The sequence below is a fragment of the Podarcis melisellensis genome (genome assembly GCF_964234715.1).
Source record: "Podarcis melisellensis genome assembly, chromosome: 3".
NCBI classification, from domain to species: Eukaryota; Metazoa; Chordata; class Lepidosauria; order Squamata; family Lacertidae; genus Podarcis; species Podarcis melisellensis.
In genome coordinates this window covers 119695687-119707848 of record NC_138530.1, presented here as the reverse complement: position 1 = coordinate 119707848, position 12162 = coordinate 119695687, and the positions used below count along the sequence as shown (strand labels likewise).

General features: G+C 43.7%; 1 protein-coding gene across 1 annotated transcript in view; it reads left to right on the top strand.

Moving 5' to 3' along the window:
- LOC309366327 (uncharacterized protein) overlaps positions 1 to 12162 on the top strand; it is a gene marked incomplete at its 5' end in the record, with an annotated part of 34993 nt that overhangs the window by 3206 nt on the left and 19625 nt on the right. Inside the window, 4 exons of the mRNA XM_081904776.1 lie at positions 773 to 883; positions 3500 to 3598; positions 6150 to 6254; positions 11601 to 11717. Of these exons, the coding sequence (XP_081760902.1) occupies positions 773 to 883; positions 3500 to 3598; positions 6150 to 6254; positions 11601 to 11717 (432 nt within the window). The remainder of the gene's footprint in view (positions 1 to 772; positions 884 to 3499; positions 3599 to 6149; positions 6255 to 11600; positions 11718 to 12162) is intronic.

The following is a 12162-nucleotide window of genomic DNA, read 5'->3' as shown; positions in this document are numbered from 1 at the left end:
ATGTTTGGGCCACCTTAAGCACTGAGGTAGTCGTCTGTTCCCCATCCAACTCCAACCTTCATTTCCCTCTATAAATGATACTGTTCTAAACATGGATGGAGAACCCTTGGCCCTCCAGATCATAGAATCATAGAGTTGGAAGAGACCACAAGGGCCATCGAGTCCAACCCCCTGCCAAGCAGGAAACACCATCGGAGCGCTCCTGGCATATGGTTGTCAAGCCTCTGCTTAAAGACCTCCAAAGAAGGAGACTCCACCACACTCCTTGGCAGCAAATTCCACTGTCGAACAGCTCTTACTGCCAGGAAGTTCTTCCTAATGTTTAGGTGGAATCTTCTTTCTTGTAGTTTGGAACCATTGCTCCGTGTCCGCTTCTCTGGAGCAGCAGAGAAGGCCTTCAGTTTCTTTTCTTCATGGCCTTCAGTTCCCAGCAGGCCTCATCAGCATAGCCAGTGGTGAGACATGTAGTCCCAGCAACTCTTTGGAGGGCCACAGGTTCCCCATCCCTGTTCTAGAATGGGCAGTTCAGCAAGAGGTAGGGATCACACCTGATTATTTAGTTATGAGGATTCCCCCATTACTTTTAGCAGTTGACATCTGAGAAGAACCTGAACTTTATAAAGAACATTCTTTATAGGCTTCTAAACACACTGGCATTTCTACAAATGGCAGTTCTAGTTGGTTGGTCACGGTAGGGTGGGGAAAGCCATCTATGCAGAAAGTTTTCATTGTTTATGCTGACTTTAATGTGTTTGCTTGTTGTTTTTTCTAGACTGATTCAGCAACATCTTTAGATAGTGACAGCTCTGGAGAAGACTGGCTTATAAAAGTTTGCTGTCCAAAAGCCCGGCATCGATATCGTAGATACGCCCAAGCAAAAAAGGTCGATATTTTAGTAACCTGACTTTAATGTATCTAAGACTTGAGAAGAGGACAGCAATGTGTATGAACCTTTGTGACACAACAGTTCTCAGTGTGCAACCTGGATAATTGGGTATTGGGTTGATTTAGTAAAGAACTACATAATTGCTCGAATTCTGCCTCTATATTTAGATTTTGCTTTTAAAAATTAGTCAAATTCATGTGTCACATATACTCAAAATGCAGTGGGGATAAACTCATTCCCTCTTGCTCTAAACTCCTCCTCGATCCAGTTGACCGGTGCAACTTGGACATAACAAGTAGTAGTGCTTATGCATATGCAGTTCAAAGCATAGCATATTAAGTACTTTTAAACAACAACACTGAATATTTCAAAACAAATTTAATGTGATACATGAAAATGTAGGAGACACCATGAAATTCCCATGTCATACAAACATAAGATTGCTGGATCTGGCCAGGCAGATGTCTGTGGGAAACCTGCAAGCAGCACATGGGCATGTGAGCACTTCCCTCTCCTGAGAGCTTTTCTAAAGACTTCCTACTCGTAGAATTTAGCTCCTGAGTTAAAAGTTTTTTCTAGATTTGGGTCTTAGCACACAAGGCCCTTACTGCGCCCTTACTATTCTGTCTCACTGTTTATTTTAATAAACTTATTAACTTAAGGGGCTCTACTTACCCTCTTCTTGCACATCTGTTTAATTCGCCTGGACGCTGTGTCAGCTGGGGCTTCCTGTATCTTATGAGCATAAAGTAGTAAGGGCTGTGCCACGTCAGATGCACACACACAATATCTCCAAGCATATAGTATGATTTTTAAAAAACAGATAGTCTGATTTTTTTTAAGCATCTGATTTAATAATAATAATAATAATAATAATAATTTTTTATTTATACCCCACCCTCCCCAGCCAAGGCAGGGCTCAGAGCGGCTTACAAGCAATAATAAACACAAGTTGAATGATTACAACTTAAAATTAAAATACAACATTAAAATATTGAAACATTAAAATATTAAAATGTAGCCTCATCGCAGGAGGAGAAGGAAAGGAAAAAAGAAAGAGAGGGAGGGAATCAAATTGGCTCCAAGCCAAAGGCCAGGCGGAACAACTCTGTCTTACAGGCCCTGCGGAAAGAAATCAGATCCTGCAGGGCCCTGGTCTTATGAGGCAGAGCGTTCCACCAGGCCGGAGCCAGAGTTGAAAAGGCCCTGGCTCTGGTTGAAGCCAATCTAACTTCCTTAGGGCCTGGGACCACTAGGGTGTTGCTATTTATGGACCTTGAGGCTCTCCGTGGGGCATACCAGGAGAGGCGGTCCCGTAGGCACGAGGGCCCTAGGCCGTGAAGGGCTTTAAAGGTCAAAAGCAGCACCTTAAATCTGACCCTGAACTCTACCGGGAGCCAGTGCAGTTTGAAAAGCACTGGGATTGAAATGCTCCCATGGCAGAGACCCCGTGAGGAGCCTCGCTGCAGCATTCTGCACCCGCTGGAGTTTCTGGGTCAGCTTCAAGGGCAGCCCCGCTTAGAGCGAATTACAGTAGTCAAGCCTGGAGATGACCGTCACATGGATCACTGTGGCCAGGTCAGGGCGGGAAAGGTAAGGGACCAACTGCTTGATGCGGCAAAGGTGGAAAAATGTCGCCTTGGCTGTTGCTGTAACTTGCGCCTCCATGAAAAGGGAGACGTCAAGGATTACACCCAAACTCTTAACGGAAGGCAATGGCACTAATTGGGCCCCCGCAAGAGAAGGGAGTTGGTCCCTCATCCCCATGCCATCCTGACCCAGCCATAGGACCTCTGTCTTCGAAGGATTTAGTTTCAATCGGCTCCCACGAAACCATCCAGCCACAGCTTCAAAGCATCTGGTCAGAGTGTTCGGGGCTGAGTCGGTGTGGCCATCCATCAGCAGATAGAGCTGAGTGTCATCAGCATATTGATGACAGCCCAGCCCAAAGCTCCGGATAATCTGGGCAAGGGGGCGCATAAAGATGTTAAAAAGCATTGGGGAGAGAATTGCGTCCTGCGGCACTCCACCACCAAGGAATGGTGTGACGACATTTCCCTCCCTAGTGGAAAGACAATTTTTCTAGTCTGATTTTTTAAAAATTCCTACTCCCAACCCTCACTTTATTTTCCTCAGTGCTTGGTTGTCCTGTGAAGGTGAAAAATATTGGTATTTTTTCCGAGCCAATTAAATCATCTTTTTAATTTCTGAAATAAACTAAGTTTATACTCTTGGGGCAACATGCGGTGATATACAGTATGTCCATTTGTTCAATGGAAATTGGCTTGTGCAACATGATTTTCAGTTTGTCTTCTGCATCTAGCCCCCTTGCATGCTAGAGGAACGTTTGAGGGGGTTGGGAGGGTGCAGGAGTGATGAGAGGAAAGAGAAACCCCCTTGTGCAAGCAGACACTTGCATTACATTGGCTCTCACCCTTTTTTAAGAAACACACTAGTTTTGAGGAAACTGGGAAATCCCTTGGAACTTAAAGCTCATCAGCCTATTGCTATGAGACCTTTCCTGCTCACTCTTAAGTCAGAAGGATGTGACAATGAGACATACTCTCAAGTAAGCACTGCCTTAGATGGTTTTTTTACTTTAAATTTATCCAGCAAATATCATTACAGCCTACAAAGACTGGATTCTCGCATTTGGATAAAGAAGAGGATATTATAGCGCTTACAGAATGGATGCCTATTACACCTTACCAGGTACAGAAGGTCAAATGTTTTCTTGAAGAAATGCAGTAAAGCTGATGCATTCTGAATTCCAGACACAACTGATTCTTAATTTTTGATGGATATGATGGAGGTAACAGTGCATCAGTTCATAAGAGCCTTCTTCTGTTTGCTTTTCCTTTCTTTCACAGTATTTAAGATTTGTGTTATATATGTTGCCACAATGCTTCTAAAATTTTCAAAAGTGCTATCCCTTCTTGAAGACAAGCTGTGTCTGACTTGGGAGGGGGATTTCAGAGAGCACTGTTACTTAGTTTCCTACTGATACCATGAAGCAATTCCTCTGTATCTTGTTTTATGTTGTGTACCACCCTGAGATCTATGGGTGATGGGAGGTATACAAATTTAATAAACAACAATAACATTAAAGAGACAGAATGTAGAACAGGATGTGCCACAAAACTTCATCTGCCCAGGAAATAGCATATGGATATGTATTGTCTGTGCACCTTTGGGTGGAAAATCAGCCAACACATTTTACAGTGGTACTTCTGGATGTGAATGGGATCCGTTCCGGAGCCCCGTTCGCATCCAGAAGCAAACGCAACCCGCAGGTCGCGATTCGCCGCTTCCATGCATGTGCGTGACATCATTTTGATTGTCTGCATATGTGCAAGCAGCGAAACCTTGAAGTAACACACTCCGTTACTTTTGGGTTGCCGCAGCGCGCAACCCGTAAATACTTATTCCGAAGCTACTTCAACCCGAGGTATGACTGTATAAGTACAGTGGTACCTTGGGTTACATACACTTCAGGTTACAGATGCTTCAGGTTACAGACTCCGCTAACCCAGAAATAGTACCTTGGGTTAAGAACTTTGCTTCATGATGAGAACAGAAATTGCACGGCAGTAGCGCAGCGGCAGGTGCCATTAGCTAAAGTGGTAACTCAGGTTAAGAACAGTTTCATGTTAAGAATGGACCTCCTGAACGAATTAAGTATGTAGCCAGAGGTACCACTGTAAACTAAACTGGCAATTGAAGATAGATGACAAGAAGGAGCTGGATACTGTTAAAAATAATCTATCTACTAATTTGTTAAATATCTCCTGTTGTGTGAAGGGAAACAGATACAAGTTAAACAAATGAGTTTTCAGAAATCTGTTGTGGCTAAGGCTGGTCACAGATGGATGCTAGTGTTTTTAGAGTTGGTGATTTGGAAATGAATTATGGTTTGTCCGTTGTTTATACATTTAACTTTCAACTCAACAAATAGGTTTTACAGGTTTTGTGTTGATTACAAAACTTGGAACATCTGTGTGAAAGTGTTATAAGTGAGGCAAATTAAACATGGGAAGCTGTAATTCTTTCCACCCACTTTCAGCTCCCTTAAGGACTATTTATTTATATGTTTAAAACATATACAGTGGTACCTCGGGTTACAGACGCTTCAGGTTACAGACTCCATTAACCCAGAAATAGTACCTCGGGTTAAGAACTTTACTTCAGGATGAGAACAGAAATTGCGCGGCGGCAGCAGGAGGCCCCATTAGCTAAAGTGGTGCTTCAGTTTAAGAACAGTTTCAGGTTAAGAATGGACCTCCGGAACGAATTCAGTTCTTAACCCGAGGTACCATTGTATTAGCCATTCTTTGGTTGTAGCTCCCAGAGAATCTAAAAAAAAAAGCATAAAAATTGAGATGCGGTAATGCAATCATTTACAGTGGTACCTCGGGTTACAAACTTAATTTGTTCTGGAAGTCCGTTCTTAACCCGAAGCATTCTTAACCTGAGGCACGCATCCCCTACATATGTAGGCCTCCCGCGGCCCCAGAAGCAGATTGCATTCGTATCCCGGGGCAAAGTTCGCAACCTGGGACATCTACTTCCGGGTTTGTGGAATTCGTAACCCGAAGTGTTCGTAAGCAGGACTGTTCGTAACCCGAGGTACCACTGTACAGCTATTTAAATCTTAGTGTGATAGCTACATAGAAACACTGTTAAACTAGTTTCTTATGTATCATTAAAGATCTATTGCATGTTTGTGCTGTAATTGGCCTGTTTCATAGTTTCTCAGAACTATAGCAGAAGACGAGAATTTTGGGAAGCACTGTATGTGTGCATTTTATTTCTAAGATACAGCACTTAATATTTCCATAACACTATGCCAAGTACATTCTGCTTAGTCACCTTGTCTAATTTCTGCATATCCATTGCTGTTATGCCATGTTCTTTCAGGTAGAAAGAACTTCTAGGGAATAAAGAAAAACATCTCAAAGAATTGAATAAGTTGGAATTGAGGACTGATGTCACAGTCCTATGACCTAACTTTGGAACACTTATTGTCTATTGTAGAGAGGTTCTGTTGTACTAAGTACTGGTTCCCCATTCCACTCAGTAGCCTACAAGATACATATACTTTTAGAGTGAGTTATTAGAAAGTTGACGTCTGGCTTGACAAGCTGTGATCTGGAGCTGTTGAGAGGAGCCAGTATATTCTTTAAAGGCCTCTGAATATTTTTGTTTGTTAAGACTAGTGGGCTCTTTCCCCCCTTTTTTTGCTAATTCAACAATCTCATACTAGGTCTATCCTGGAGTGCCAAGGCAGGAAAGTACAGACTTGGAGTGGCTCATAAGACTTCGCTGTCCAAGGGCCCAAATGGAGCAGATGAGGGCGGAGCGAAAGCAAGTGAGTGACTAGGTGCTTAACGTGGGACTATATCCACTACTTTGGCAGTGTACTATCACAAAATATGTAGTGCTAGCAGTGCAAAACAGTTAAAGCAGCATTTCATTTTGATTTAATTAAGTTTCTTAAAAAATTGATAAATCTAAAACTCCCATTGTGAGGTCAACTGATCTAAACATCAGCCAAATTCCTGATCTAAAGTAGCCAAATTCCTTAGCTAGACCTTGATTCTTTACATTTCCAAAGAGCCAATGGGGACTAGAGTGATGGACTAGGACCAGGGAAAGCAGGATTTGAATCCCCACTCCGCCCCAAAGATCACTGGGTGACCGTGGGCCACTCACAGTCTTTGAGTCTAGCCTACCTCACAGGGTCACTGTGAGGATAAAATGGAGAGGGGAGGGGAAAGTGTGCGCACTTTGAGGTCCTTTGAGAAAAGGTGGGATATAAATAATCTGGGGAAATTTTCCTTACCCTGCTCAGAAGGGTGATTTTCATATTTACAAGCAGGCATAACACAATGGCTAATGAACTTCTTTGGGAAATTTCCAGATGGAAAGTTGTATATAAGAACTTGAAATAAATAAGAAAAATAATGTACTGAGCTAAGCACTTGTGTCCTGGCTTTGAATGTTACTTCTGCCATGGCTGCATTACATGGCTTTGGAGAAGCTTTTCGGCCACAGGGGGACAACAGGGATTGCAAGAAATTATAACATATTCAAAGTACTGTACAAATGTTGAGCATTGTTCTTGAGGTGCATGCTTTTCCTGTTAATGGACTGTCAGCTCCATTGGCGGAAAAGCTAAGGCTGTTATATATTGAAGGCAATTTATATAATTACTCATCATGTCGAAAAGAGTTCTGTTTAGTTTCCAAATGTTTGTAGTAGCAGAGCACTGCACAATATTATATTTATTCACAATGTTTATGTGGTTACTTTGGAGGTCATACAGTAGTCTTCTTGTTGTTTTTGTTGTTTAGTTGTTTAGTTGGGTCCGACTCTTCGTGACCCCATGGGACCAGAGCAGGCCAGGCACTCCTGTCTTCCACTTCCTCCCACAGTTTGGTCAAACTCATGTTCGTAGCTTCGAGAACACTGTCCAACCATCTGGTCCTCTGTCGTCCCCTTCTCCTTGTGCCCTCAATCTGTCCTTTCAGTGAGCACTCAGGGCTGATTTCCTTCAGAATGGATAGGTTTGATCTTCTTGCAGTCCATGGGACTTGGTTGGCAAGATGATGTCTCTATTTTTTAAGATGCTGTCTAGGTTTGTCATTGCTTTTCTCCCAAGAAGCAGGCGTCTTTTAATTTTGTGGCTGCTGTCACCATCTGCAGTGATCATGGAGCTCAAGAAAGGAAAATCTCTCACTGCCTCCATTTCTTCCCTTTCTTGTTTGCCAGGAGGTGATTGGACCAGTGGCCATGATCTTCGTTTTTTTTGATGTTGAGCTTCAGACCATATTTTGCGCTCTCCTCTTTCACCCTCATTAAAAGGTTCTTTAATTCCTCCTCACTTTCTGCCATCAAGGTTGTGTCATCGGCATATCTGAGGTTGTTGATATTTCTTCCGGTAATCTTAATTCTGGCTTGGGATTCATCTAGCCCAGCCTTTCGCATGATGAATTCTGCATATAAGTTAAATAAGCAGGGAGTCAATTTTGAACCAATTTTGAACCAATCAGTTGTTCCATATCCAGTTCTAACTGTAGCTTCTTGTCCCACATAGAGATTTCTCAGGAGACAGATGAGGTGATCAGGCACTCCCATTTCTTTGAGAACTTGCCATAGTTTGCTGTGGTTGACACAGTCAAATGCTTTTGCGTAGTCAATGAAGCAGAAGTAGATGTCTTTCTGGAATTCTCTAGCTTTCTCCATAATCCAGTGCATGTTTGCAATTTGGTCTCTGGTTCCTCTGCCCCTTCGAAATCCACCTTGCACTTCTGGGAGTTCTTGGTCCACATACTGCTTAAGCCTGCCTTGTAGAATTTTAAGCATTACCTTGCTTGCGTGTGAAATGAGTGCAATTGTGCGGTAGTTGGAACATTCCTTGGCACTGCCCTTCTTTGGGATTGGGATGTAGACTGATCTTCTCTAATCCTTTGGCACTGCTGAGTTTTCCAAATTTGCGGGCATATTGAGTGTAGCACCTTAACAGCATCATCTTTTAAAATTTTAAATAGTTCAGCTTGAATATCATCACTTCCACTGGCCTTCTTATTAGCAGTGCTTTCTAAGGCCCATTTGACTTCACTCTCCAGGATGTCTGGCTCAAGCTCAGTAACCACACTAACTGGCGCGTACGAGCCATCCTTATCTTTCTGGTATAATTCCTCTGTGTATTGTTGCCACCTCTTCTTCATGTTTTCTGCTTCTGTTAGGTCCTTATCACTTTTTTCCTTTATTATGGTAATCTTTGTACGAAATGTTCCTTTCATATCTCCAATTGTCTTGAACAGATCTCTGGTTCTTCCCCATTCTGTTGTTTTCCTCTATTTCTTTGCATTACTCGTTCAAGAAGGCCTTCTTGTCTCTCCATGCTATTTTTTGGGAATCTGCATTCAATTTCCTGTATGTTTCACTATTTCCCTCACATTTTGCTTGCCTTCTCTCCCCCGCTATTTGTAAGGCCTTGTTGGACAGCCACTTTGCTTTCTTGCATATCCTTTTCATTGGGATGGTTTTTGTTGCTGCCTCCTGTATAATGTTGCGAGCCTCCATCCATAGTTCTTCAGGCACTCTGTCCACCAAATCTAAATCCCTTAACCTGTTTCTCACTTCCACTGTGTATTCATAAGGGATTTGATTTAGATTGTATCTTACCGACCCAGTGGTTTTCCCTACTTTCTTCAGTTTAAGCTTGAATTTTGCTGTAATAAGCTGATGATCTGAGCCACAGTCAGCTCCAGGTCTTGTTTTTGCTGACTGTATAGAGCTTCTCCATCTTTGGCTGCAGAGAATATAATCAATTTGATTTCGATGCTGCCCATTTGGTGATGTCCATGTGTAGAGTCGTCTCTTGTGTTGTTGGAAAAGAGTGTTTGTGATGACCAGCTTGTTCTCTTGACAGAACTCTATTAGCCTTTGCCCTGCTTCGTTTTGAACTCCAAGGCCAAACTTGCCAGTTGTTCCTTTTATCTCTTGACTCCCTACTTTAGCATTCCAATCCCCTATAATGAGAAGAACATCCTTCTCTGGTGTCATTTCTATAAGGTGTTGTAAGTCTTCATAGAATTGGTCAATTTCAGTTTCTTCAGCACCAGTGGTTGGTGCATAAACGTGGATTACTGTGATGTTAAAAGGTCTGCCTTGGATTCGTATTGAGATCATGATATCATTTTTGAGATTGCATCCCAGTACAGCTTTCGCCACTCTTTTGTTGACTATGAGGGCCACTCCATTTCTTTTACGGGATTCTTGCCCACAGTAGTAGATATGATAGTAATCTGAACTGAATTCGCCCCTTCCCGTCCATTTTAGTTCACTGATGCCCAGAATGTCAATATTTATTCTTGCCATCTCATTTTTGACCACATCCAACTTACCAAGGTTCATGGTTCTTACATTCCAGGTTCCTATGCAATATTTTTCTGTACAGCATTGGACTTTCCTTTCGCTTCCAGGCATATCCGCAACTGAGCGTCCTTTCAGCTTTAGCCCAGCTGCTTCATCAGCTCTGAATCTACTTGTACTTGTCCGCTCTTCCTCAGTAGCATGTTGGACGCCTTCCGACCTGAGGGGCTCATCTTCCAGCATCAAAACTTTTACAGTGGTGCCCCGCAAGACGAATGCCTCGCAAGACGAAAAACCCGCAAGACGAAAGGGTTTTTCGGTTTTTGCGACGCTTCGCTAGACGATTTTCCCTATGGGCTTGCATCGCAAGACGAAAGCCCATAGGGAAATCTCGGGGACCTCTTTTAAATGCAGGCGGTGGGGAGCAAAGCCTTTTACCCCCCTCCGGACTTCAGAAGAGGTCCAGGAAGGCCGGCGGGGGCGAAAGGCTTTGCTCCCCACCGCCAGCATTTTAAAAGCAGTCCGGGATAGCAGGGAAGCGCTTCCCGCTATCCCGGACGGCTTTTGAAGGCAGGCGGGGGGGAGCAGGACCTCTTCCGAAGGCGGGCGGGGGGCAAAAGTCTTTGTCCCCCTGCTTGCCTTCCCGGGGGCTTTTAAATCGCCCCGGGACAGCGGAGAATTCCTCCGCTGTCCCGGGGCGATTTTAAAATGCTGGCAGGCGGCAGCGAACCCTTCGCTGCCGCCCGCCAGCATTTTAAGATCGCCCCGGGACAGCGGAAAAGTCTCCGCTGTCCCGGGGGCTTTTAAAATGCTGGCGGGCGGCAGCGAAGCCTTCGCCAGCATTTTAAGATCGCCCCGGGACAGCGGAAAAGTCTCCGCTGTCCCGGTGGCTTTTAAAATGCTGGCGGGCGGCAGCGAAGCCTTCGCTGCCGCCTGCCAGCATTTTAAGATCGCCCCGGGACAGCGGAAAAGTCTCCGCTGTCCCGGGAAGGCAGGCGGGGGGGGGGGAAGCAAAGACTTTCGCCCCCCGCCAGCCTTCAGAAGAGGTCGGGGGACAGACTGTCCCCGGACCTGGTCTGAAGGCGGTTTCCATAGGAACGCATTAATTGATTTTTAATGCATTCCTATGGGAAACCGTGCTTCGCAAGACGAAAAACTCGCAAGACGAAAAGACCTGCGGAACGAATTAATTTCGTCTTGCGAGGCACCACTGTATATGCCTGTTGTCTTTGTCCATGGAGTTTTCTTGGCAGGGATTATGGAGTGGCTTGCCGGTTCCTGCTCCAGGTGGATCACGTTTGGTCAAAACTCCACTATGACCTGTCCATCTTGGGTGGCCCTGCACAGCATAGCTCATAGCTTCTCTGAGTTATTCAAGCCCCTTTGCCACGGCAAGGCAGTGATCCATGAAGGGGATCTTAAGACAGTAGTCTTAAGATTAGCTTTAAGAAAAATCAAGTCGGTCAGTTGATTAAGTGCAGGTGAGTCAGTGGTTGCAGAATGTGGATGCCAGACCATTATAGCCCTGAAATGGTGGCCATATTCTGGTGTGAGCAAGAAGACTATGGTGGCCCACATATGGCCCTGTTTCCATTTGGAGAGGGGCACTCCGTTTTCTAGAGACCTGGGAAAGGAATTACATTTCATTTAAGTACTGTCTGCACCGAACTGAAAGCAAAAGATTTCAGGATGTCGTTTTCCATCCTTCTCAACTTTCTTTGGGATGAATGCTGAGGATAATACTGTATCCTTTGTGTAGGCAACTTTGAATTTGGGGTTGATAGAATATGGTATATTCACTGTGATTCCTCACTCCACTATGCTTTCTTGTAAGTCTCTTCCAGCAGTCTCTACACCCTTGAGTAGATCACCCAGCAAGGCTGGCAGAAGTATTCAACCTGGAGGGACCAAAGATTCTGAAAACTGGCTGAAACATTTTTCCATTGCGCAGGTACACCCGAGTTTGGCAGCAGTAGTAAGAAATCAGTACTGGCACTACTCTTAATTATGCTTTCTCAGCTTTGGAGAGAAGGCGGAAACTCTTGTTAACAGGTTTTTTAGAGAATGAGGCTGACAAAATATATTACTACAAGGTATACAAGGACTGACAGCCACTTTGTTGTTGTAAAGTCATCTGTACTTTGAGTTCCATATAGTTTGGGGTTCAGATGAAGCTCAGTTCCTGTCTGCTCTGCATGGGGATTTTTATACTGCAGTTATATTTTAATTATTTTTTAAATGAAACAACTTTTAATATGTGACATCTGTTTGGGTAAAGAATATATGTATGTAGGACTGCAAGTTATTTATTCATTTATTACAGTTGTTCATGTTCTGCAATATTTTCAATATGGTTTACAAGAAGCTTTAAAACACATTTTAAAACAGCAACAAAA